We start from the raw sequence: 27,513 nt of genomic DNA on the forward strand, positions 1-27,513 counted from the left end.
AAAATAGCGTATTTCAAAATTGAGTCCCTTGTTTTAAACATTTTTGCAAAAGCTATTATTTATTGAATACCTAGTTTTAGAAACTTCACTATTCTTTGTCATATAATTTTGAAGATTTCAAGACAAAATTTTGTAATTGAGAAAACCAAGATCCAAGACCTCACTAAATGCTAAAAGGCACAGTGAGGTTTCAAATCCTGGTATATTTTACCTGCAAGTATCAAGTCTTTCTAGCAGACACATTCTTAAATTCAGTTACGGTGGCATGATAGCAGAGATTGCTCTCACACAGTAAGAACACCTTTCTGCGGCATTCAGTATCAGACCCACAAGCTTTACAGCCTCCTCCACTCATTCAGTTATTACTCAGGAAGAAGCAGGAGGCACAAGGACACTCTGCAGAACCTAGGCCAGTCTGCTTTAGGGTTCACCGGATGTGTGACTGCAGTGGGCAGCCATGTCAAGTACATCACACAGTCTGAATCTTACCAGCTGCTCCGTCTGTTACCTGGACAGTTCCAGCTGTGCTGTCTTTACCCTTCTCCACACCTGGATGCCCACCTTCTAAGAGGCCTACCTGGACTCCTCACTCTAACACTGCAGCCTATCCTACACCCTGGACCTGCGACTGAGGCGCCCGTTGGAATGGCAGCTCTGAGAAGGCAGAGGAGTTTGCTGTGTATATGGACTCCAAGTACCTTGCCTAGGTTTAGAACTACCTTAAGACAGTGCAGTCTTTCAACACAAGTTGTCGCTTGTAACCAACACATTATTCTAGATAAGTCAAATTAAGTATTTGGCCATTTTGCTTTTTCAGCTGACATTTCTCCTGGGACAGACCACCGACTGAGCATATTCCAAATGTACGGCTCGAAACACAACTTTTATTAGAAAAGTCATACATAACATAGCGTCAACTATTTTCAAGAACAATATTAAACCCAGTAAGCGACAAAAACCAGACTAACAAAATGTGTAACAAGAAACTAATGACCTTTCTATAATCGAGCATTCAATTATCTACAGTGTCTTTTTACAAAGGGGATATCCATGGTTTACAGGCACGTCGTATTGAAAATAAAACTGCAAGAGCAATTTTATACAATTACCATTCTCAAAAAACTGAATCATTAAAATAGTAATTACGAGTTCACAAATTTAAAATATTTCACATAATTTAAAATTACTGGGTATACATGGAAATCTTAAGTTTTAAAATTGATTTCCCCCCCTTAAAAGTGCCAACACTTAAGCTAGAACTTTCAACATAATTTTGCCCTACAAGTGAAGACATATTTTGATATTCATATAGTCACATAATTTCTGGTGCTATCTGGTCTGTTAATAATAAAGCCTTAATCTGGATGTTTTTCTCCATTTAAATTATAGGAAACTGATACAGGATTACAGTTGCAAAGCTATTAAAGTGAGTTCCAAATACAGGAGTGTGCAGCATTGGAAAGAGATCAGCACTAACATTTATAATAAATATCAGAGAAGCCATTAGTTTTTACAGCACTGTTTGCTTAAAGCAAAGTCAATCTGGTATAGTTTCTCATCTGTCTGCCCTTCAGCAGGCAGGGGGAATTTCTATTTTCATGATCTCATTACTCCAAGCATCTTTTAAAAAGTGACCGGCAGGCCCTGGAGTCACACCACTGTAGAAGTCTCTCATCATTCTGAGCTGCGCTAATGTCGGAGTTCCTAAGACTCACACGGAATGGTTTCAGAACACAACAGTCCAAGAGTCATAACACAATTCACAAACTCTTGCTCATTATGGGATTACTTTAAAGCATGATCAAGAAGACAGTAACGTGTTCACGTGCTAGCACAGTGGTTAACCAGACTGCTGGTTTCACTGAGGGGAAGACATTTTCTCTTCCTGTCAAGGGACTCAAACCACTAGCTCTTAAAGTGTCAGGTATTTCCTAGGCAGGTTTTCCTTTCAACACAGTAATGGAAAACCAACATAAAAATGGGCACTTTTGACTGTTAATCCATATTTTTATATGCACCAATATTGCACACATCTGTTCTGAACTGTTAAAAACCTTCTGGGTTCTTGTGGTACTGTTTTCTCCAGGAATACAAACGCAAGTCGAATAAGCAGTTTCCCTTAAAAGATGGTGGACAAATTAGAAACACGGGGGGGGGGGGGGTGTTTATGAAAAAAGAAAAGGCAAAGATTTTGTACAAACAAAAAAAAAAATCTAAAAACTTTCTTAAAGGGTTTTGGTGCCCTACACACGGGGCAATTTGTATGTACTAGTGAGTGAACACTAGCTCGAATGCTTCTAGCGCCTCAGATAATATGGAACCTTGGTCCGGGTGTTGCAATGATGTCACTGTATGGCTCTTCCTGTGTGAGCTCGATGGCTTGCTGCTTTTTAAGAACCAAAAAGCTGTAGAACTTTGCTGCAGCCTGCTTCCTGTTGGTGTTTCGACACAGCTCAAGCAAACTGATCGACTCAGCTCCTGTTTTGGCAAGAGCACGCTGAAAAAAAAAAAACAAAGCAAAACAGATGAATTCAAGTAACACACAGACAATAAAGAAGTAACTGGATAACACTAATTTTGTACAATATCAGTTGGGCTGAGACTGGACATTCGCATCGAGTTATGTGATTCTCATGTTATTCAATAAGGTAAAGGACTATAAAATATTACAGCACATCTAAAGGCAAAATAAAGTTCATGAAATAAGCAAAGTTGCTTCAATATAGATGTGAGACAGTAAAAATAAGTTCTTAGTGGATTAAAGCAAGAATAACAGCAAACTCAAATCAATCCCACCTCAGCCCCCAAACTCCAAGTATTCATTCCTTCAATCTACTATAGGAAACCACGAACAACTTGCCGGGAATTTCATTTCGCTCAAACCTCATCTGTGTCTGGACTGCTAAGACCGAGGGTGACTGACACCTGGCACTCTATGACGCAGCACAGTAACTTGCTCAATGGACGTAAGACACAAATGCACACAGGAGTGGTCTCGATCACAGCGCCACAGATCTGCTTTTCAGGATAGCTGTGGCTAAGCACCCTAGATGCTTCCTAGGTTTACTCCTGGCTCTACAGGTCCCCTATGTAGTTAAAAAACTTCAAAACAATGCAGCCCTGGAAACACTTCCACAAAGTGTGACTCGAGATTCCAGTAGGACTTCTTTCTGGGCAACGACTCCCGGCAGACTATGCTGGCGTACCTGAAGACCATGAAGCATCTGCTGAGTCCTTTTGTTCCACCTCCTTTCCTCTTGGTCCTGATCACCCCCCGAGGCATCTTCATCCTGAATAAATGACCACCACAAGTTGAAAATCTGTGCTTGGCTGACATGAGAGCAGCATCTCTCTCTATCTGGAAAGCTTTTGATTAATACAGTCTAACGCATCTACAGGAATTATAATCTTGCTGCTTCAAAATCATTTGCCATCTACTATGAACTTTGAAATTTGTCTTCCTGAGAGCAAAGGAAAGTACTTGCAAACAAACACTTGAATATAATGCCTCTGTACTGGTCTATATGGATGTGGTCCACATAACATGGACCATGGTTAAGAACCTTGAGCCTGGGGCTAGAGAGATGGCTCAGAGGCTAAGAGCACTGGTTGCTCTTTCAGAGAACCTGAGTTCAATTCTCAGCAACCACTGGTGGCTCACAACCATCTGTAATGAGATCTGGTGCGCAGAGAGAACACTATATACATAATAAATAAATCTTTAAAAAAAAAAAAAAAAGAAAAAAAGGAAGAACCTTGAGCCAGGACTCAAATCACATTAGGTATAATGTTTCCTTCAATTTCATATAGCTGGAAGTAAAACCAAGCAAAACAGATCAATTAAGTAACCTACATCATAAAGTAGTATTTGGATGATGCCAATTCAGATGCTGGGAAAAATTAATGTTCAATGTTAATTCTGTAGTATGATTTTCTAGACTGTCATCACCAACCAGTAACAAAGAGCCTGAATAATGTCTGATGGACTCAGACTGCTACACATTGAGAGGCACACTATTAATTATTAACATATACTTTACACCAGCTGTCCAAATAGCCATTAAAATAATAAAATGACCATAGCTCCAGCACACGGGTATTAGACACTATGTTCTAAGGAGCTGGGATCAGCAGCTTCACTTGGAACAGGAATCGAGCTTTAATACTGATTCATTATAAAATCTGAGATGACATTCCAATCTAGTAGAGGTTTGGAAACTAAATTTTAGCTTTTAAAATAATGCAATGTTACACTAAAGTATCTGCCATGAAGATGAACTAGAAACATGATGGCTGCTTGCAAAACTATATCCAATATATACACAATGGTCTTGAAAAAAATTATAGTAACCTCATTTAGTTATCTGGAAAAGATTTTAAAGGTAAAAGTTTAAGTAGATACATATATGACAAAACACCAAATGAAGAGAGTTAATTAAGTTATACAACCTTAACCAGAAAACTTTAGAAAGGACTGTAACATACCCCAGGGAAAAGGAAAGCCATGTCTAAAGCATCTCTTCTCTATTCTGTAAAAAGCGACAGTTCTCCAAGTTTCCACTTACACGAGCCAGGTCTTAGTCTGGCCTAATCAAAACAAAACCCAAACTGAGGCAAATGGAATATGTCTGGTTAGCTGGTTTCTGGGCCACAGGTAGAAGGTTTGAGCAGAGGCTGGCTTTAATAGCACTAAACTGAATACTGATCATAAGGCAATAAAACACAACTAGCAACAATCTGTAAGGGCAGTCCCTTCTTTCTCCTGAGGGAAACAGAAAATTACTGCACAGCACAAAATGTGATGCATTCAGTGATTCACGGCACTAAGAATTCAGTTTAAGTTTGATTCTATCTGAACATTTTTCATCGCTGATGCCCAACATTAACTGGCTTGGCTCAAACATGTCAGGCCAATGAGCTTTTCTAAATTGGGAATCTCCTTTACTCACTGTAGAGCTCTAGTTTTCTTACCTCCTCCTCTTCTTCCTCTTCCTTTTCTTTCTCTTTCTCCTTCTCTTTCTCTGGCAGAAGCTCTAACTCTGGGATCAGCTGACAGATGTTTGGAGGCTCTTCTGGGGGAAGTTCTACTGGTGGTATCTCCATCTGCTCTACCTGCTGAGGCTTCAACAAAAACAGAAGGCAATTCAAGATCCAGGTTTTCATGGGAACGTCATCAAATGTAGGAAGGGGTCAACGACTTCCAAGCCACTCCAGTCAGTTACTATCTATCCACCCCACACTCTCTCAGCAAGAGCTTTGGACTCAGCATCAAGTAACATGGAAAAGGGCACTGCTTCGAGCGCCTCTGTGCTATTTCATTTTGAGATTAGTGTAAGAATCTGAGACCACTGTATGAAGTATTGAAGAAACTACCAGGAGAGTAGTCACTGGTTTCTGTGCTCAAAAAGAGAAGGGCTCTAACTGACAAGTCCTTTGCAGCAAGGGCACAGAGAACGATCGCATGGCTGGCAACAAGCTGTCCCGACAGCAGTTTATGCTGAAGACTGAAATAGGAGCCCAATGTTACCAAAGGCTGCTTTCCTCTTCAGATTAATTTATCTCACAGACTTAAAGCTGGCTGTCACTTATTCACTGTTTCACAATTATTTAAGAATATACCAACTATTAAAATTTGTCCAGTATTGGCGAGATGTAGGAATTTTCCAATAACCCAGTACAGGTTTAGAGCCCACTAACGTCACACTGACTAAGGTTACTCATTTTGGCCCACTGTGAAGCAAGACTATTCACGAAGAACCAAGAAGTCTCTGCTGAGTTTCATGTCCCTGTTCTATAGAAGACAAAAAGACGGTGTCAGTAAACTCCACTGCCGGTCTTCTGGACCCATTCTCTGACTCTAAATCAAAGCCTCCTTAAATGCCACTTGGAGCTAACTGCAGGACCCTGTCCCAATGTTTCCTTAACTTACAGGTATCACGGGCTCTGGGTCAATCTGTCCAGCTTTCCGCTTCACTCCCTGAGGGGGCGGTGGGGGCATGGCCGACTCATCTATGCTTGTTCTGCTGGCCTCCATCACTGACTCCTGGAGGCGACTTGGCTCCTCCAAAATGGGCTCATCTGCAAACATCACAAGAAAAGAATTTAGTTTTCAACAATATTTTGAAACAATTTGCTTTGAAAATTAGTCTACTAAGCCACAGATACAGTTACTTTCTCTATTGAGGAAAGCCAGTAAGCACAAGCACCAGGATCACTGAGCTTATAACAATGCAAGTGTAACAGGTGGGGAGAAGCCTTTTTTTTTTTTTTTTAATTTCATTTTTCGGTTTTTTGGGATGCGTTTCTCTGTGTAGTCCTAGCTGTCCTTGCGCTCACAGGGATCCACCCACCTCTGTCTCACGAGTGCTGGGACTGAAGTGTCACCATTGCCTAGGAGAGCAGTCTTTACAAGTGGTTCCCTCCCCAGTCCTGCAGACACCCCTTTAATTATCACTCCAGTTAGCCCCAAGCCCTGCAGCTTTGTCAAGATGAGTTTCTAAAGGCAAGGAGATACATGCATCGCCACGCCCCCCTAAACAAGTGCACTCCTTATTCTACATCATGGCTGCTTTGAGGAGTTTGAAGCTTCATCCGGGAACCCTCTCAGCAGTACTGACCGATGACTTCACGCTGCTGCTGCTGCTGCTGTTGCTGCTGCTGCTGCTCCTCTCTAGGAACCTCTGGATTCTCAAACTCCTTGAGGAACTCATCCAAATTATCTGCCTCTCCTCCTTTCCTCCTTTTTCTAAGGTCTTCTGGTACAAGTGGTGTAAGACAGCGTGTGAAGAGCTATCAAAAATAAGCAAAACATCAACTATAAAACCACACCAATGGAAGACTAACACCTGTATTTTCTATTTTCATTAAGGAATGTTTTAACCGTTTACAGTCAGTAAATGCACACTTTAGCAATGTACTTAACATTCTCACACTTCATTCCATCTTAAAATGATCTGAAATTCGTTTAATTATAATTGCAATCCTTTTAGAAAGTTGAAAACAAATGTATCTATTAAGCTTCAAAGTCTGAAATGTATTTACTTGCAGTTATTTTCACTGAAAAATGCAACACTCCACCTGTCACAAGACTGAAGAGATTTCCCTTGTGTTGTCTTCACATAGCTTAACTACTATGTGAAATTTTGCATTACCACACAACGTCACCACAAAAATATGTGATTATTTCATGAATGAACAGCAATGTAATGAACATATTGGCAGAAGCAGTTCTTCCCCAAATTTTAAATCCTTGTCTAGAAAAAAAAGAATCAACTGAATCAAAAATTAAATTTTTGAGATATTAGCCTACATTCATTGCATGAAAATGGGTTTATTATGGCATTTCAATACATGTACATAAGCTAGTCCGTCTACCTCTACGTCTCTGACTTTTTTTTTGTGAGCAAAGTGTAGTGTAGGGAGTTTAATTAGGGGTGCACACATGAGCATGGGTGTAGGGTTAGTTATATAAACATGGGTACATTACTAGTGGCTATGCCACCGAAGAAATGCCTATTTCCAAAGGGTAAACGTGGCCTTCTTCAAAACTGTCTGACAGTGTTTCCAATAAAGAGCTACCCATCAGAACCTTGCTGCTCTGGAGTAGTTGGAGTACACTTCAGCTAACAGCACCATTCAGGCAAGTCGCCACAAAAACAGATTGTGCAGTAGTTTGGAACCCAGGTGAACTGAAAACTACCAACTAGTATGTGTTTGGGGTTCATGGAGACATAAAATAAAGTATGTCTATCCGAAACACAGTTTAATTGAGACAACACAGCTTAATACAGGGAGCTGAGAATACAGCCATTAATAATGGCTTCCTACACCTGAAGAACCCTTCCGCCTACACTTGGGGAGCGCCGACATGTTTAAGGGAGTAAAGGGTGCCACACAACTGACAGAAGTATCTGCTCGTGGTAAAGCAAAGGTCTAGAAGAAGTCAGAGGCAAACAGGACGACCCCGCTCAGCGCATTACCTTCAGTAGTCTGTTATTCCACAGAGGCTGTGCTGGCAAGGAGAAGAGCTTTTCCACACCTCCTGTCTCTTTCCACATCATCAGCTTCTTGGTGGGTGGGGCCAGGTCCAAAGTTGTAACAATATCGGAATAGTCACTAAGCTGGGCTCTAATTGTCTTACTATCCAATTCTTTGACACTGTCAACAATCAGCTTCCTCTTCCTTTTGGCTTTTGTTTCTTTGACTAGAACAAAAGAACATAAGGCCATTTTCCTGAGAGCCCAGACTGAAACATTCTCCCCCCACCCCCGTCCTGGTCTGGTCATTATCTTCTGCCTTCCTAGGCACAGACTTAGGAGCAAGGTCTCATGAAGACGGCATGACTAAACAGACGTCTCTCAAGCAGTATTTACAATAGAGATTTCAACAGAAATTCTCTGAATGCATACTTAAGTTCATAGATTTTTACCATAGAACAGGTAAAATAACCTGACTTAATCCTTGGAACCCACACAGCTTTATTCTGTGAACAGCACACACACCCCACCTGTCAAATGTGAACTCGTACTAAGCTCTGATATTCCTTTCTTTTGAAATTGTACACATTTACTGTTTATTTAGTCTTTGCTTTCTGAGAATATAATTATACCATGTCCCCCTTCTCTTATACTCATGGGCTCTTTAATTGTTATTCAACATGTGTGTGCATGTGCACATAAATTTAACCTGTTTAGTCTATATAAAGTTACTTGTATGTTTGTATGTTTTCAGGGCTGACCATTTGGTAATTATTTTTGTTCTTATTTTGGAGACAAGGTCTCACTGGACAGCCTTGACTGGCACAGAAGTGATATGTAGTCCAGTCTATCCAGTCTAGTCTCAAATTCATAGACATCTACCTGACTCTGTCTCTGGGTACTGGGATTAAAGACGAGTTTCAGCATACTTGGCTAGTCCTAACTCCCCGCCCCCACTCCATTCCAGACATGGTTTTCTGTTTAACTCTGGCTGTCCTTGAATTCGCTCTGTAGATGAAGCTGGCTTTGAACTCAGAGAGATCTGCCTGCCTGTGTCTCCCAAATGCTAGGCATGTGCCACCCCTGACTGCTGCTAGTGCTAACATTTTTAAGTGTGCTATGAAAAGGAACTAACTTCATGGTGCTTAATTTTTATTAAGGCCGACAATATAGGAGCTGTAAAATATTCAACATCTAGAGTAGTCTGAGGTATCTAGAAATGTTCTAGTATCCTTTTTGGCTTTATTTACTTGGCTTTTATTGCAGAAATCTATGTGATGGTCAGAGGACAATTTGGGGCCACTAGTTCTCTGTTATCACCAGGTGCGTCATGGGGATCCAATGAACTCAGTCCTCAGGTCTGTTGGCAAGCACCTTTACCCGCTAAGCTATCTCACCGACTCCTGATTACTGATGTTAGTATGCAAGGACCACCGAAGACTAAAATACACAACAGCAGAAAACCTGTTCTGTAATTTTACACCGTGCAGCTCAATGTACAGCCTTTTACAAGACATCCAATTATACCAGACAAAGTGAAGAGACTGTGGTAACTCTATGTACAAGAAGCAGCAGAGAAAGACAACACCTAGGATCAAAATTTCTACACACTGTGGAATCCAAGGATTCACTCACCAGTTATATCAATGGGCTCCAATGCAAAAGCTTCTTCCTCATTTGGGACAAGAGTTGTCTGGTCAGTCATGGTTGGCATCGGTTCAACAGGATCCACGGAATCAGGGCTATCAGGCCCACCCACTGTAAAAGCAACACGGTCACAACAGACTTGGGTATGATATACATACCTCACAAACGGAAAAAAGAAATCCTGCTCAGGAAGCGAGATAAAACACCATGGGTTTTAAGAAAACTAAATTTTCCAGGCAGCCCCTGGAGTTCAATGTACAAAGAGGGGAACAGCACAGAGTAAACAATACTGAAAACAGGAGAACAATCGATCCTAACCGAGCCAGTCAAGGGTATTTACAGTTTACCAAGAGCTACAGCTATGTTATCATCTGTTTTGTAAGGTGTCTTTTGTCGCTGTGCCATCACCCCAAGAATCCTGAAACATGAAATGCTCACTTGACACATTGTCGTCTTCATCCATATCATCGTGTGCGGGCTGCTCTGGCAACATGACCCCTGTCTCAGACAGGGCAGGGGGATCGTCAAAGATGCCACCATCATTATTACTTATAAGTTTGTCATCTGAAATAGTAAACGTAACAGTTAAGATCTGAAAAAGAGGTGCTAAAACCAAAATAACTAATCCTGGGGGGAAAATATTCGGTTTAAGTGGATCAAATTTAAACCTGTATTCAATTTGTACTTGTTTCTCCCAAGGTAGTTTATAAAAGTATAAAACAGTATCTGAAAAAATTTGTCCCATCACTTTTATTTCTAGTTCATACATTTATAAAACATGTACTTATTCGATATCAAACAATACAACAGCCTGAACAACTAGCAAAATTCAGAACTCTGACAAAAGCATGCACACAAAGCTGAACAATTTTGGCTTGTTTTCTAGAATGTTCTATGAGACAACTGATCCCAATTATTCACCCATTTATATCGAGATAGCTGCTTAGGACTCAGAGTTGGTGGCTATTCTGAAACAGAACTGAAAGAGAGATGACAACCCACCTAGAATACCGCCATCATTTCCTTCCCCGAAGTTATCATCTTTGTACTGGTCTTCATACTCTAAGTGGTTGATTTTCTCGTTCAGATTGCTGGTGCTCTGCTCGGGCTCTAGGAGGAGGTTGGACGCGCTAGTGCTCACTAACATGTCATCATCCTCAAAAGCACTGCCTTCCCTCATTATCTCACGATCATCCATTCCAAAGTCACCTGCACAGAAGGGACACGGCATTAGCTGTGCAGAGAGAAATGCGACCGCTACAAAAACTGACGAGTTATTACAACTGTGATGCTACACTACTTTCTCAAGTCTTATTTAATGACAATTATTGAAATATCTGGTTTAAACTTTGCACCTCTAACAAAATTCAGACATGAATCTAGATTTAGGTTATCAGAATTTATTTATATAAGGGAAACGGAGCACTTGGGAGGCAGAGGCAGGCGGATCTCTGTGAGTTCGAGACCAGCCTGGTCTACAAGAGCTAGTTCCAGGACAGGCTCCAAAACCACAGAGAAACCCTGTCTCGAAAAACCAAAAAAAAAAAAAAAAAAAAAAAAAAAAAGGGAAACGGAACATGCACAATTAACATTCACAGACTTCAACTTTGCTATAAAGTGCTGCTATCCAGAAAAGAATGTGACTGAACTGCCAATTGGACCATTTAAGTTTTTGAATAATGTTCACAATAATGCAATTAACTATTCCAAAATGGCTAATTCGAAAGTGAGCATTACTGTATCAACTGGACTTTCCACACGTCAAGTGCAGGCTCTCTCACTGCACGGGGAGCAGGAACCACAAGAACACAACTCTGGTACAGTAGTAACAGACAAAACGCCTTACACCACTTGTTTGCTACAGATTGTGAGGCAAGTTGTTGGGCACAAGTTAGACAATTTTTCTGTCCACAGGGAAATAATTTTAAGCCTACTATTCTTTGTAACTCCTGGCAATATAACAACATAATTAAAATCTAACCAGTAATTAGCAATTTGCTTTTACCAAAATCATTTTCCTGTAGGATACTGATGTTTCCAACTTCTTCTCTCATGGTTATCTCTTCCACTCTGCTCTGGTTCAGGCTGAACTGCTGGGCGACATCGATGTCACTGTAAAAAAAGTTCAAATATACATTAAGTTTCATAAAGCACCCCAATTTTCTCTTTATAACCTATCAACTTTCAGAAGTCTAATGCTTTGGCCAGCAAATCTCAATATAATCCAAATATGATTTGAAAGTCAATTTCTTTTTAAATTTTTAAAGTCATTAATGATAGATAAGCAAAATATATTAAATCACCACCTAAGGCAATATGGTATTTACTCAGAAATGATGAATTATGTGAGTATCAGTTCTGAAACAGGATCCAGATGAACTCTAAATGTTCTGATTTTTTTTTGAAACTTGTTTATCTACTAACAATCATCTCTTATATAATTTAAAAGCACATAATGTTATTCATTGATGAGAACACTACTGGCAAATGCAGAAAGAAGTGACCAATAAATGGCAAAGAAAAAAGAGACACAGAGCTAGGATCCTGAAGACTGGTGTTTATTAGATCCATCAACCAAATGCAGTCTGCAGACATCATGGAGCACCAAACCCAAAAGAAAAACATACTCTAAACCCTAGAGGGAAAGTGCCAAGACAACTGGGGACATTTAAATGCTGACTGGATATATAAGAATCACCACCTCAGGTGGTGGTGGTGCATGCCTTTAATCCTCTGGTGGTGGGAAGCAGAGGCAGGTGGATGGATCTCAGTGAGTTACTTCCAGGATAGCCTAGTGAGATCCTATCTTGAAAAACAAAAACAAAAATCAACCAACCAAACTGGAATCACTGGAATTTCTAAAGTGTATTATTACAGATGCTTTGAGACTTCTTGCTTCTGAAGACATAAGCTTTACAGATAAAAGACCACCTGCTATTAACAGAAAATGGGAAGTGAGTTGAGCTGAAGTAACCGTGGTTCACAGCACTAATCTTTAGGGGGAAGGGAGGAAAGCTGGCAGTTAGTGCCCAGCCATAATTGACACAGCATGAAAATTGATAGAAAAAATTAATTAGGAGTTTTTTTTTTTTTTTAAATCTGTTGTGAAATAAATGGAGAATTTAGTGTAGAATTATGGAACACCATCCAAGGAGTCATGTGAAATGTTGAGACCCCAGTTTCTTCAGGACAGATTTGCTCAGAATGTGTTTTTGTACTCCAGATGCTGTTTGATGTGGGCTGCCCCTCTGTATGCTGTGAATGTTTTATTACCATTGGCTAATAAAGAAGCTGCTGAGGCCTATGGGAGCGCAGATACAGCAAGGCAGGACACCCAAGCGGAGACAGAGGAAAACACATATATAGTCACACTTGTCATCCCATGACAGCCAGATCTCACTGTTGAGAAAGAAGTAGGGTGCAACAGTATACCTCCACGTAACCTTTTCCTCAGAAACATATCCTAAATGACGAGACTTTCGTACTCCTTCACAAGATAAAAGTCTTCATACATACTTGTTTTTTGTATTTTGAGACAGGGTTTCTCTGTAGCTTTGGAGCCTGTCCTGGAACTCACAAAGATCCGCCTGCCTCTGTCTCCCTAGCGCTGGGATTAAAGGTGTGAGACACCACCACCCAGTTATACATACGTATTTTAAAAATTAGAGCTTTCAGTACTTGCTTGCTGAGACAACCAGTATGAAACTGTAATAGATTCTATGAAAAATATAATCTTGAAACAAGCTGCAAGATTACTGATGGCACGTGAAGAATATACCCAGACCAGGCTTCAGGACACATAAGCTTTGCCTAAATCCACCAGGATTCTCAAATTGTAGCTGTGTTAGATTTTATAGGCACATGATTTTCCCAGAGAACATTTTTTAAATGGTACGTCTTATAATTAAGATCAACACTCTTAAATAAGAACATGTACTTTACGCAGCTAGAAGTAACTCAGTATCAAACACAAAGGCAATGAATACAGGGGAAGCCAGCAACATGCTAACCATCTACAAGATGAGGGAGCTAGGGAGGAGGAGACAGACATACTCTAAGTCTGGTAGTGGCTGATCAAAATCATGAAATTCTTCAGGTAGAGTAATGGCATTGTAAGCTGCTTCCCGATTTTCCTCCGGCAGATCGACAACACCTGGAAGACAGAGATGAAGGCTCAGCTAAGTACAGGGAACACGTGGGCCAGAGGTAACAGGACAGTTTCCTGAGGTCACACTGGAGAATGCTGGTAGCACATGCACCCGGAAGCTAGAACTCTTGCTTTCTGCTGTTCCATTACTACGAGCCACACCACTTGTTCTACAGAAACAGTCCAGGTACTGACTGCTCTAAGCTAAGGGCACATCAACAAACGAACACTGTTAAGTTTTTTACCTTTTACCACGAAATTTATCAGGGGCAGTATGAATGGCTGCAGAGGAGTGTAATAAATATACATTATCTTAATCTTCTCATGTTTTCCTTGTAGTGTGGAAGCCAGAGGTCTAGGTCAGAGGACAAGTGCTCACTCCCTTTCTTGAGCTGGTCTCTCACGAACTGTGAAGCTCAACAATTAGGCTGAACAAGTAGTCCCAGGATCCTGTTCTTCCCCAGCATTGGAATCAGGTGCCAGAGAACCCTGGTTTTTGTTTTATCATACCGTGGGTACTAAACTCATGCCCTTCATGTTTAAAGAACAAGGAAACTAATAACTAAGTCACCTCCCTAGCTCAGTAGTTGGTTATTTTAGGAAAAGAAGTAACACTCAAAAGTTTCCATGATAAAAAACATTTAAAAATAAGATGGCAAGACAGACAGTGATGGGCACACACCTTTAATCCCAGCGCTTAGAAAGCAGAGGCAGGTGGATCTCTGTGAGTTCGAGGCAAGCCTGTTCTACAGAGAAACCCTGTTTCGAAAAACCAAAAATAAAGTGATAAGTATTGAGAAAACAACAAAACACTATGTAACATGCGATCTACAATACACTTTATTAGACAAAAATTAAACAGTATGTAGCTTATTGTTATGTATTATAATAGAAGTATTAGAATACAGTCTTGATACAAACTATTACATAAAGCACCCCCGTATACATTCAAATCATCATCATCATCATCATCATCATCATCATCATCATCATCATCATCATCATCATCATCATCATCATCATCACCACCACCACCACCATCATCATCGAGACAGGGTCTCCTCCTTAACACATAGCCCACAGATTCTGCAAGGCTGGTTGGTCAGAGAGCCCCAGGGATGATCTCATCTTCTCCTCTCCAGTATAAGGTGCCATCATCCCCAGCTTTTCCCATGGGCACTGGACACTGATCTCAGGTCTTCCATGTTTGGTTGCCAAGTACCCTGCCAACTCACCTATCCCCAGCCCATATTCAGAGTATTTAATATTTCATCAGTATTAAAATTACAGACTGTGAATTCTCCAGGTACCATTAACTTAGATTTACTTTGATTGGTAGAATCCAATTCTAGAACCAAATCTTAGCCCAAACAAGGCAACAGCAACAACAACATGACAAAGAGCACTAAATGAGATGTCTCAGGATTAAAGGCACATTAACATTGTTCTGGAAAATTAACCCAAACTCCCAGCTGTGTTTCTCAGTCATCACATCAGCTCTGGTGAGTCAGTTGTTGTACACAAGTTGTTTTAGCTATGAAAATAAAACACACCCCAAGAACATGTGCTTAGTAGTTCCCATTCAAGGTATGGGAAACCCCACAGGTTAAAAAAAGGAAGAAAAGCACAATACCTGGCCGGAAAGCCATCTTGATCTTAATGAATGCTTCATTACAGTCTGCGAGGAGGTATTTGGCTTTCCTGTGATAGATTCGGACTACTCCCAGGAGGAGGTGTCCTGATGTCCGCAGAGCCATCTTCACCTGAGTAAAATATTAAATTCATTGTCCTTAAACATTAGAGCCAAGCATACTTTAAATTATAGGGACTTTTTCATTTTTTCTTATATCCTGTATGATTTAAAGTTAGTTAATAAACGTCTGCACTGTACCATTTACTGCCCTAATCTAACCCTCAACACAGACTAAACAGTAGTAATTCGTGAATTCACTTAGACATAAAGGTAGCTGTGAAGCAGGAAGCAAATCTTCCCAGACTTTACCAAGGACAATGTAAATTGTGATTCTGTTTTAGAATCAAAGATTCCTAGTCATAAAGTGATTTTATTTCATCTCTGTCTGTTAAAACTTGTTACTGACCAGGCATGCTTATACACTTAGGCCAAGGCCAACTGAGAAATAAGGGTGATGTTTGCTGGGGAATTTCCAAGACAGACTTGGAAAATAACAGAATGTCTTTGTCCTTCTCCATCCTGCTCTGTGAAGAGAGGGAAAGGACAGGAGTCAATGAGCAGAAGGCCTTGGCTGTGGGATGTCCCTCGGTTGCTGAGTCAGTCAGATCTGTCCCTTTAACACTTTTCCTTTTGTTAGGACACCGTTTATTACTTTCTGTTACTAGATTAGAAGACACAATAATGACCCAAACAGACACACTATTAATGACCTAAACAGAAGTCTTCAAAGTCCTCCTGACTACAAGAAAAAAATAGCTTAAAGAATAAAAAATATAACCTCAAGAGTTCCCCGGATGGTTTTTCCAACTCATACCATAAACTTAAGCTTCCAAAGTTCTATGGTAAAACACGGTTTTTGTTAAAACATATGTCTAAAATTAAATTATATGCATTGTTACTCAAAGTGTGCCTGTAAGTTATATGTGCATACCACATTTTTCTAGGACCCTATTTGTAATCTAGTCTCTGTATTTATAGTTATCTTATGTGATTTGAAGCGAAAACAACAAATTTGCTAGTGTAATTTTTAAGACACCTCTAATTATAACAAAGCTCATCAAGGGATACAAGAAACATTTAAACATAATAAAGGCAATAAACAGCAATCCAACAACCAACATCAGACTAAATGGAGAGAAACTCAAAGCGATCCCACTGTATTCAGGAACAAGATAAGGTTGTCCACTCTCTCCATATCTATCCAATATAGTTCTTGAGGCTCCAGCTAGAGCAATAAGACAACAAAAGGAGATCAAGGCGATACAAATCAAAAAAGAAGTCAAACTCCCTATTTGCTGATGATATGATAGTTTACATAAGCAACCCCAAAAATTCTTCCAAGGAACTTCTATAACTCATACACACTTTCAGTAATGTAGCAGTATACAAGATTAACTCAAAGAAATCAGTATCCCTCCTGTACACAGATGAGAAATAGGCTGAGAAAGAAATCAGAGAAACATCACCCTCCAAAATAGCCACAAATAGCATAAAATATCTCGGGGTAACTCTAACCAAACAAGTGGAAGACCTGTATCACAAGAACTTTAAATGTTTGAAGAAAGAATGAGAAGACACTAGAAAATAGAAAGATCTCCCATGCTCCTGGGTAGGTAGAATTAACATAGTAAATATGGCAATCTTACCAAAAGCAATCTACAGATTCAATGCAATGCCCATCAAAATCCCAGCACAACTCTTCACACACCTAGAAAGAATACTCAACTTCACATGGAAAAGCAAAAAAACAAAATAATCCTGTACAATAAAGGAACTTCTGGAGGCATCACAATCCCTGACTTCAAACTCTACTATAGAGCTACAGTACTGAAAGTAGCTTGGTATTGGCATAAAAACAGACAGGAGGACCAATGGAACCAAATTGAGGACCCGGAAATTAATCCACACACCTATGAACATCTGATTTTTGACAAAGAAACAAAAAAATATCAAATGAAAAAAGAAAGCATATTTAACAAATGGTGCTAGCATAACTGGATATCAACATGTAGAAGAATGAAAACAAACCCGTATCTATCACCATGCACAAGACTCAAGTCCAAATGGATCAAAGACCTCAACATAAAGCCAGCCACACTGAACCTTATAGAAGAGAAAGTGATTTTTAGACATAAAGCAAAGGAAACCAGCCTACAATTCACAATCCGAGAACCTAGACAATAATGAGGACCCTAAGAGAGACATACATGGATCTAATCTACATGGGAAGTAGAAAAAGACAAGATCTCCTCAGTAAATTGGGAGCATGGAGACCATGGGAGAGGGCAGAAGGAGAAAAATACATAGCTTAATAAAAGCAGTAATAAATAAATAAGGCTTTGTTCTAAAAAAAAAAACTCATCAAATCTAGGACACAAAAGGTAATTGCAAACGAGTAACCCATCCCTAATCTACATGTTTACATGGGCTAACGGATTTTCAAATTACAGATGGTACCACTACCTAAGAAAGATATCACCTATTCCTTGTCTGGAATGGGCAACTTCCAAAATGTGTAACTTCCTTGTACAAAGTGTTTTCTTCCTGAACAGTTTGGTTAGAATGGGTGAACAAGCCAAGACATGTTTTAAAGCAAAAGGATGCAAATATAATTAAGTATGAAGACCACAGGCTGGATGTTCAAGCAAAGGTACCTGGGCTGGCTCTTTTAATTGAAGAGTTGGGGAAATTCATATAAGATGGTAGTTATGATAGAGCCACAAGCCTGACACAACCTCAATAAGTAAACCATTTCCTCACATGAATGCTCATCAAGGCAAACCAAGTTCCAGGTCATGTCACCATGTCAAAATAGCTTCACACCATATTCCAGTAAAAACAATAAAAACCCAGCCAGAAACGACTTCACATTTTAAGTGAGTACTTTGTAGCGTCCCACACCAGTCTTTTACAGTTCCGCCGAACTGTCTCCATGTGTTAGCACACTCATCCATCAGCCTCAGCTTTTCTGTAGCATACAAAGTACTCTGTATGTACGACAAAAAGCATCCTTCAGAGCCAAGTACTCTCAATGTTTATGGACGCTAAAGAAAAGAATGCAATCTCTTCGTTTTCTACTTATCATGAGTACAACTAAAACAACAACAATAACAAAACCCCAAACAAAACCACCTTCCATATTCCATAACTGGACCAGCTGTGTAAACTAGTGCAACAGGAAGCCTACTGTTATATTAAATTTATCCATTAGCCCATCAATTATCTTCCTAAACACCAACCTTAAGGACAATTTAAGAATATGAGCAGAGATTTAACAAGCGATTACTACATGGCTGGCCACCTCAAAAGGGGAAACTAAAAATCCTCAATCTTACCGTTGACAGACACTCAATGTCTTGATACACATTCCAGCTCTGCGTGTGTGTGCATGCTTTCATGTACACGTACATACTACGTGTGCATAGCGCATTATCTATATCATTAGAGGGCTGCATTCGCGCCTCTCTTCAGAGCTCCAGCACCACTGTCCGCTACACACTCCCAGGTAAGGAGTAGAGAGTTCCCATACATCACCCAGCTCCTACATGAATGGCTCACTATCAACACCACCCAACTCACTGGTCCATTTATACGAAGACCCAAAGTTCACTTATGGTTTTAAAATGCCTCGAAGTTTAGATGAATGGACAAGGCCATACAGTCACCATTATAGCAAAGCAGCAGTTTTACTGTACTAAAATCAAGCCTGTGTCTGCCTGTCGTAGCTTCCGTCTTTCCTCAACCTTTCGTTTTTTCACTACATCTTAGCTGTACCCTTCCAAGAGCGTCCCATAGCCAGAGTCATGCAGCAGGCAGCTTTCAGAGTAGTGTAGACCATACAGCAGGGTATCAGTTCATCTACTGAGGAGAAAGCTGCTACAAACACCTTTTTATAAAAAAAAAAAAAATTAAATACAGACAGTAAGTCTTCAACTACTTACTGCTGAGTAAATACCAAGAGAAAAGACCCATGGCTTACAATGCAGAGCGACTGAGCTATTCACATTTCCACCAACAATAAAGGTGTTCCCATTGCTCCACATTCCCACTACCACTTAGTAGTCTTGGGGTTTTGGATTTTGGTCATTCTAATAAATATGTGATGACATTTGGTTGTTTTAATTTTTACTTCTTTGACCACATGATGCAGCAACATCTTTTAAATACATTTACTTGCTTTCTGCATACACTTTCTTTGATCAAATTTTGATTAAAGTTTTTGGCCTATTATATAATTTTTCCTTTTGTTAGTCTGAAGAGTTCTCCGAACATTGTGAACAATTTTCCTCCAACAGTATCAGTCTGTCCTTTTGTTCTCTCAACAGTATTTTTTAAAAAGTAAGAATTTGCCTTAGTGTTGGAGATACAGTCCCAACTCCAGAAATATTTAACTGAACTCAGTTTTAAGTTCTTTGATGGAATTTGAGTCTAAGGATATGTTACTTTGGAAAAGAGGTTCTGCTTTTATCCACAGAAGATGAGAACCTTTGGATCCCTTTCAGGCTAATGTGGTTTAACAGAAGAAGAAACCCCAAAAGTTCTCCATGAACCCTAAAAATACTTTGTCCAACAAACAGTAGGAAGCAGTTTATAGAAAACAGCGTCCAAATTCCCAAAATGATTTTCTATAAATGTTTGTTTTGATTAAAAGGGCTTGATTATAAATGGTTAATGGTTACAGTCAATCTCTTTCTAAAAAAGAGGGAGGATATTATATAGAAATGAATACTTTGCATTGGGATGGTCTTTGCTTTATTAATACAAATTTACAATCAAAAAAAAAAAAAAAAAAGTTCTTTGATGGGCTATACTTTTGGTGCTACCTCTCAGAAGAGATGACCAAACCAAGGGCAACTATTAATAAGCTATTTTCTCAGAGTTTTATACTTCACATTTTAGGTCCATGATCTGGAATTAACTTATTTTTGCAAGAAATAAGGTGTTTCCATAGCGCCGATAGCATTTGTCCTAGTACTGCTTACTGAGAAGACCACCCTTGTTTCCTCCTGTTTCAACTCCGCTCTACCGTGCTGATCATACACACAGCTGCCACCTCCTTATGCTTTTCTCTGAGATCCAGGGACCTCATTATCATTTCTCTGGCCTGAAAAGACTATTCCTTCTTCATGTATTCTGCTGTCAGTCTTGAAATGGTTGTATTCCACAGGACCAGAGAATTAGGAGCTCAAAATTTAGAAATAATGTACACTCTTCCAACAGAGAAAGCTTAAGTAAATCACACTCAACCCAAACAGTGATTTTTTTGGACTGGAAACCCTATAACGATCTTAGGAATTATTTCATCTTGGCAGGGGTCTGTTTCCAATCCTGTAAATTCTGTAGATAAGGAACTCTGATGCCATGCAACAATTAAACGGGCTATAAACACGCCGTTTCTGAGTGTGGTTAATCACAAGGCAATATAGTTTACTTTTATGTAAACAGCAAAGCTAATCTGTATGTAACATATACACCTACAATAGTCTATCAGGCAAACAAAATACTATGAAAGGATTCTCTAGAAGACAGGACTATTGATAACTTTTATTGTCTATCAAGTCTTCATATTGCTAAAACTTCAAATTAGAACTGTCCTCGGAAGACTATTAAAGAAATACCCACAATCTCAGTCAGTTCCATGAATTATTAATTTTAAAACCAGCCAAACTTATACAGAACGAAAACTTTAATTCCAAGCCCTCTACCTAAAAGTAGACTTTTAAGAATAAGTCTCTGTTCATCTTCAGCATTATTCCCCAGATATAATTCCCCCCACAATAAAGATCAACTCTGCATACATTAATACCAACGTGGGTCAGGCTACAGATGCTAAAGAGTGTTTCTCAATGCCAGCCCACACATTCTGATCATTATCACCCTGAAATGATAAACAGGAAGATATGAAGGACACTTGGAGACTCTACCTACAGGCTCCCCCTGCTTCCACACACAATAACAGTTGTTCTGCAAGTTCCGTTTCACACATGAATACAGAGTAGAGAAACATGCCCAGCCCACACCTACCTTTGGTGAGATGATGCTCTCCACACTGCTCTCTAGGTTACACTCAAACACATGGGCTTTGGTTAGCTTCTTGTCCCAATGGGCCGCTAGCCAAATTTTGGCCAGCGGCCCTCTTTTACTGAGGACAAAATGTGCGTAGAACATTTTTCTTGTTTGCTATGAACTAACAAGAAACCTGAGGAGAGAAGAAAAAAGTTATAAAGTTTTATGTGAGGATGGATATATTTATTAAAGTATGTAAAAAATATGAAAACTCTAGTTTCCTACATTGAGTATAGACATAAGAACACCTGGAAAGTACAGTAAACATTGTACAAAATAATCCTATTATTTCGAGGGCACGGACCACCCCCAAGTATTAAGATGTACAGGTAAAAGGTCAAACTGCTTGTATGACTTGCTATTTTAAGACTGTCACCAAAACTCTTATTCTAAATCTGACCAAGTATTAATTCTATTTCTAACCTAATTATTGACAGTAGACATAATTCTGCTTATTGACTGGTATCTAGATATAAAGAAAGAAGACTGTCTAAGCCTAGCATATATGAGGATATGGACTCAATCAATCTCCAGTACCACAAAGAAAAACAAACCAATCAAAACCAAAACTACAGAGTAAAGAAAGGCACCTGTACAGGCAGCTGCACGTACGCTCTGAGCTGCGCCTCTCTGTCCACTCAAGCAGAGCTGAGGAGATGGCCTGTCCCGCTGGACAGATGGAACCCACCACACCTAACTTTTTAATTTTTCTTTTGACTACAAAACTTGTCCTTTATGTTATGTTAACTTCCCCCTTCACAGGAGATAGTAAGCACATCCCCTTTTGTCAAATGAATTCTGCCCTTTTCTGAAATGCTGGAGGCACAGACATATATTTCAAGACAGGGTTTCTCTGTGTAGCTTTGGAGCATGTCATGGAACTCACTCTGTAGACCAGCCTGGCCTCAAACTCAACATCCTGCTTGACTCAACATCCTGAGTGCTGGGATTAAAGGTGTGCACCACCACAGCCTGACCAGAGGTCCCTCCCCCCTTTTTTAAAAGAAATAAAAAGCGTATCTTTAATAAAATGACTAGTTTTGGCTTAAGAATAAAATCTCTGTTCAAGATCAACTCTCTCTCTCTTTTTAAAAATTGGCTTTTTAAAGTGATTTTGTGAGTGTTTTGCCTGGATGAATCCACACCATGTGTATGTTTGGAAGTCAAAAGGGAGGACGCTTATTAGACTCCCTCAAACTGGGGTGAGGGATGTGAGCCACCATGTGGGAGCTGGGAACTGAACTTGGGTCATCTATAAGAATAACAAGTGCTCTTAGCTACTTAAGCCATCTCTCCAGTCCCTAGCTTTGGTTTTTTTATTTCGAAGTGACTACAGATGCATAAATAGCTGTTTCAATAGTGGTATCTTCCAAACGCAGACTGTGACACTGGCTTAAACATGCATCTCGACGCCATCATGCTGCATGTGTAGATATGTGCTTCCCACCACAAACAAGACATACAACGGTCTCGTCTACCCCTGCCCCGTACAAGCCCTGTCAGATAACAGCCTACGTATCTCATTTTGGTATTTTTATACGAACACAAAAGAGTGGGCTTTCTTTCAGAGTTAGCACAATGTTACCACTCACCAACAGTGCATTCCCTTTACGGCTGAGGGGCATTCTGTGAGAGGAAATGAACTAGTCTACCTAGCCTCGCTCTCACCCTCTCATAAAGCTCACATACACACTATGCACACTTACTGTCAGCCAAACTTGTCTCTACAACAACCACTCTAAAGTGCAGTTGCTAGGCAATACAGTAAGAGTACATATGGTTTCAAGGATATTTTAATACAATGATCATAACTACATGTACTTACAACTAGGCAAGATTATTCTAAAATTAATACGGAGCAGCAAAGCAGCTAGAAAAGCTAAAACAACTTCAAAAATGAACAGGAAAACAGAAAGACTAAGTACAACAGTTTTAACCCTTAAACAGCTCTCGGTCAACACCGTGATACTGGCAGAAAGACACACAGGGAAAACTACAACCAAATAGAGCCCAGAACAGACATGATGCATCTCAAACTGATTTTTCATAAAGATGCAGAAGCAAGTCAAAGATGGAAAGACATCTGCAACAACTGGACTGGAGTGATTTAGTGAACACACACAGACCCAAACAGAACAGAAACAAAATGCAAATCCCACACAGCTAAATTTGAACCTCAAGCTACACACAAATAATTATTCAAAACATTAGATTATACCTCTCGGAATACTGGGATAGAGCCACCGTGCACTCAATGGGCTGCCTGCTCTCTGGATAAAAACACTGTATATGTAGCACATGCAACAAAACCTAGAGTCGAAGGCTCAAAGTTTAGTTTTAAATAATTCCATCTAGCCATCTTAACACCAACGTACTGTATAAGAAACAAACGGAATCTGATTTAAAAATGAGACCACAGCCTTAAATGAACACTAGAGCACTTCAAGGGAACACAACAGTACACCATCACTAGTGCACTCTGTAAACCGGCCTTCAGTACACTAAAATCCTTCACTCTATTTAAGACTACTGAGAACTTGAACTGAAAAGAAGTTATAAACCCCATTATCTGGCTACACCCTGAATCCAGGACATGTAAGGAACTGTCATGACTAGACAGTAAGAGAGAAAATACGATTAGAAAATGGAACTCTCACAGTGAAGGACATCCCAGGAGAAACCGGAACATCAGAAGATCTCTAGGAATTCTAAGCCACCAGGAAAATACAAAGCAAAGCCCCACGAGTTAACCAATGAATGCACCCTTACACAGAGTTGTAGTGAGAACAAAGGCAACATCAAATGCTGGAGGATATATAAGCATTTTTACAGTAGCTAAAAAACCAAGAAAGGACTAACTATAATTTCATATTCCACATGAAGGGAATGGTAAATTTTAAATGAAAAACTGCTTACACTGTAACTGTCAACATGCTTATTCTTTCTACTGATGAAACTGGCATGAGGTATCACAGCCCGGAGATTTCATGTGTGCAAAAATATTGTGTGTGGTGAAAAAACCTGAAACCTGCAGGAAAATGGGTAGAACTAGAGAAGATCATACTAAATGAGGTGACCCAGACCAGAAGGACAAACACTGAAAAGTTCTCGCGAGGCTCCTAGCTCCCAATCTTCAGATGGGAGTATGTAACCTGGAGCAACCACAGAAACCAGCAGAGCTAATGGGGCGGGGTGTCCAATAGAGAGGAATAGCACGGTGTAAGCGATCTGAAGGGGAAATGGGGAAAATCGGGTTAGTTAGGGAGAAGAGGGAGATAAATACTGAAGGGGAGTAAAATAACAGTAAGGGTGTCTGAAAGTCATAAGGAATCTTATTATTAGTTACCTAAAATTACACATATGTAAGTTGTCATAAAAATATACATATATAATTCAAATGAAAATTTCACATCTGCACTGACAATGCTTTCTCTAAAAGCCAGACTACCTAACCAAAACTCCAACACTGGCAGGAGAAGCCCCCACTCTTTGTAACCTGTTGGTCAACACTAAGAGACTCCCCTAAACACTACAGACTTAACATTACTACTGCCTTTTTTCCCTAGGTGAAAGACCTCACCGCTAAGGACACCACACATGTTGACAGCCAGACCAAAGCTTCCAAGCTGGATCTTACCTGAAAGCTCCCAAGAAGGTAAGCAACTAACAGCTGTACCCAGTTATGACATCTCTGAGCACAATGCTGACCAGCATGGCACCATAACTCTATGGGTGCAGGAGAGGCTCTCCAATTGGATATACAGGGAAATCATGCCCGGTACTGGAAACCTGGTCAGTCCCTGGGGCTAGTGAAGTCATGGATCTTGAAGGAGAGCCTGCAACCATCATTTTACTAAACAGTGCATTCTTACTACAGTCTAAACAACTGTCCTTAGATTCAGATAAATGCAGGTCTCACTTCTCAGGGAAACTTCTCTTTGCAACAAAAACCACTACGAGAAAGAAAGTCTCAATCCATATAAATACAGACTAGTGGAGCCCAGGCCCAAATGATACATCTACAACACAGCTCCTGCACCTGAGCTCAGGGACCATGGAGGGAAGGAGACAGAAAGATTTTAAAAGCCAGAGGAGCCAAAGTTTGCTGTGAGACACTGTTTACTAGAAATGTGAAGTCTCAACAAGATGGCTGGCAAAACATGACCTGAGTAAGGACAGCACCAACAGACATGCTGACATGGAAGGGGGGAAAGCTTATGAGGCCCCAGTCCTAGACAAAGAACTAGAAGCAGCTAAGGAATGCTGAGAGCAGGAGAAACAGCTTCCCCCAAGGAGAATACCAAATGGTCAGCCCTGAAAACATACATCCAAATAACATACAGACTGAGCAGGTTTTATTTATGTTTAGGAGCACACATACGCACACATGTCTGCATACACACACCTGTACAAAACAATTAAGAAAAAGAGGCCATGAATTTGAAAGAGGAGGTGAGATACATGGGAGGATTTGGAGAGGTGAAAAAGGGAAAATCATGTATTATTTATGCGATGGTAGTGTGGAAAAAAGACAGAAACAGCCAGGTTTGCTCCAGTTCTCCCTTTGCCAAAAAGGATGCTGAAATTCATATTCTCGCCTAATGCTTCAAGTGCATCACTAATTCATAGTGGAAAGGTTTTCTAAAAAAGAAATCAAAATACAAGCTTCATCAACTATTTAATATAAGACCGTAAACTTTCTACCAAATATCAGGTTGAGAACTAAAGAATATTATAACAGAAAATACTCAGTCAGATCAAATGCTATGTGGTGTATGTAACTCCCAGAGCTACATTAGCCACTTAATATTTTATGTAACAGTATGCGTACCATAATCAAAGGAGCCTTCCATGTGCAAGTTGGAGCTGTCAAGCATTATAAAGTTTGTTAGCAAAACCTCAACTATCCCTAGAGCCTGGCACTGGTGCACACCTTTAATCCTAGCACATGGGAGGAAGAGGCAGGAGGATCTCTTTGATTTGAGGACAGCCTGGTTTACAGGGTGAGTTACACGACAATCAAGGCTACAGAGAAAAATCCTGCCTCAAAAACCAAACAAACCTAGAGAATTTATAGAAACTCAATATGGCATTTTTCGTAGAAATGCAGCCACTGATCTACACGAAAACCCCACAACATTGTGCTCCAAATAAGAAGACACTTGTTACGATAAAGGAGTTACAAAATATGTGCTTAATAAGAAAACAGGATATACCAAATGATCTCTTAAATTAAGAAATCTCAAAAACTCTATAGAGATTCTAGAAATTAAAAGTCCTAGCACGTTTCAGCAGGTGTCAGGAGTTTATGGCAATACTTCAGCTGCTGCTCAGGACTGTGCCCAAAGCATTCCAGCTATGCGAAGGCAGGCTCCTAAATAGATTCTGGCATGGGTGGGAGATGGGAAGTGAAGCAGAGGAGTACTAAAATTAATCTGGGAAACAATTAGTAACAGGAGAGCGTTCGACCAAGGGAAGTCAGAGCGGCAGGAGCCACATCTGAATCAAGGAAAACCCAAGCATCATCATTGCCCACTTTCCCTAGTTATACAAACTTTAAATTTTTAAAAGTGGTTGTCTAATCCGTAGAGATTTTGGAGATTCTAAATTGTGTTGATCCTTTACAAAGACCTTTGCATTTGAAGGCAGAGCAGAGCTTGTCAATACAATGACTCGAACCAACATTTTCTAAAGCAGCAATTTATTGTTGATGGTTATTTATAACATACTCACTAATGCAAAAATAAACTATTCCCAAGAAGAAAGTCAAATTGGCTGGGCAGTGGTGGTGCATGCCTTTAATTCCAGCACTTGGGAGTCAGAGGCAGGTGGATCTCTGAGTTAGAGGCCAGCCTGGTCTAAAGAGCTAGTTCCAGGACAGGCTCCAAAGCTACAGAGAAACCCTGTCTCAAATACTAAAAATAAAATTCCTCCACTCACCTATAGGCAAGTGATGGATAAACTAATACAACTTCTCTGAAGAG

General features: G+C 40.0%; 1 protein-coding gene across 1 annotated transcript in view; it reads right to left on the reverse strand.

Moving 5' to 3' along the window:
* Nucleotides 1-864: 864 nt before the first annotated feature.
* The window catches only part of Rad21 (RAD21 cohesin complex component), a 30,205-nt gene continuing 3,556 nt past the window's right edge, over nt 865-27,513 (reverse strand). The window contains exons 2-14 of the mRNA XM_057792012.1: nt 21,488-21,662; nt 15,404-15,533; nt 13,677-13,776; nt 11,629-11,735; nt 10,626-10,832; nt 10,062-10,187; nt 9,612-9,734; nt 7,980-8,203; nt 6,618-6,789; nt 5,930-6,078; nt 4,972-5,121; nt 3,207-3,290; nt 865-2,497 (exon numbers count right to left, since the gene is read on the reverse strand). Of these exons, the coding sequence (XP_057647995.1) occupies nt 2,306-2,497; nt 3,207-3,290; nt 4,972-5,121; nt 5,930-6,078; nt 6,618-6,789; nt 7,980-8,203; nt 9,612-9,734; nt 10,062-10,187; nt 10,626-10,832; nt 11,629-11,735; nt 13,677-13,776; nt 15,404-15,533; nt 21,488-21,631 (1,908 nt within the window). The 5' untranslated portion in view covers nt 21,632-21,662 and the 3' untranslated portion in view covers nt 865-2,305. The remainder of the gene's footprint in view (nt 2,498-3,206; nt 3,291-4,971; nt 5,122-5,929; nt 6,079-6,617; nt 6,790-7,979; nt 8,204-9,611; nt 9,735-10,061; nt 10,188-10,625; nt 10,833-11,628; nt 11,736-13,676; nt 13,777-15,403; nt 15,534-21,487; nt 21,663-27,513) is intronic.

Source organism: Chionomys nivalis, chromosome 17, assembly GCF_950005125.1.
Source record: "Chionomys nivalis chromosome 17, mChiNiv1.1, whole genome shotgun sequence".
NCBI lineage: Eukaryota > Metazoa > Chordata > Mammalia > Rodentia > Cricetidae > Chionomys > Chionomys nivalis.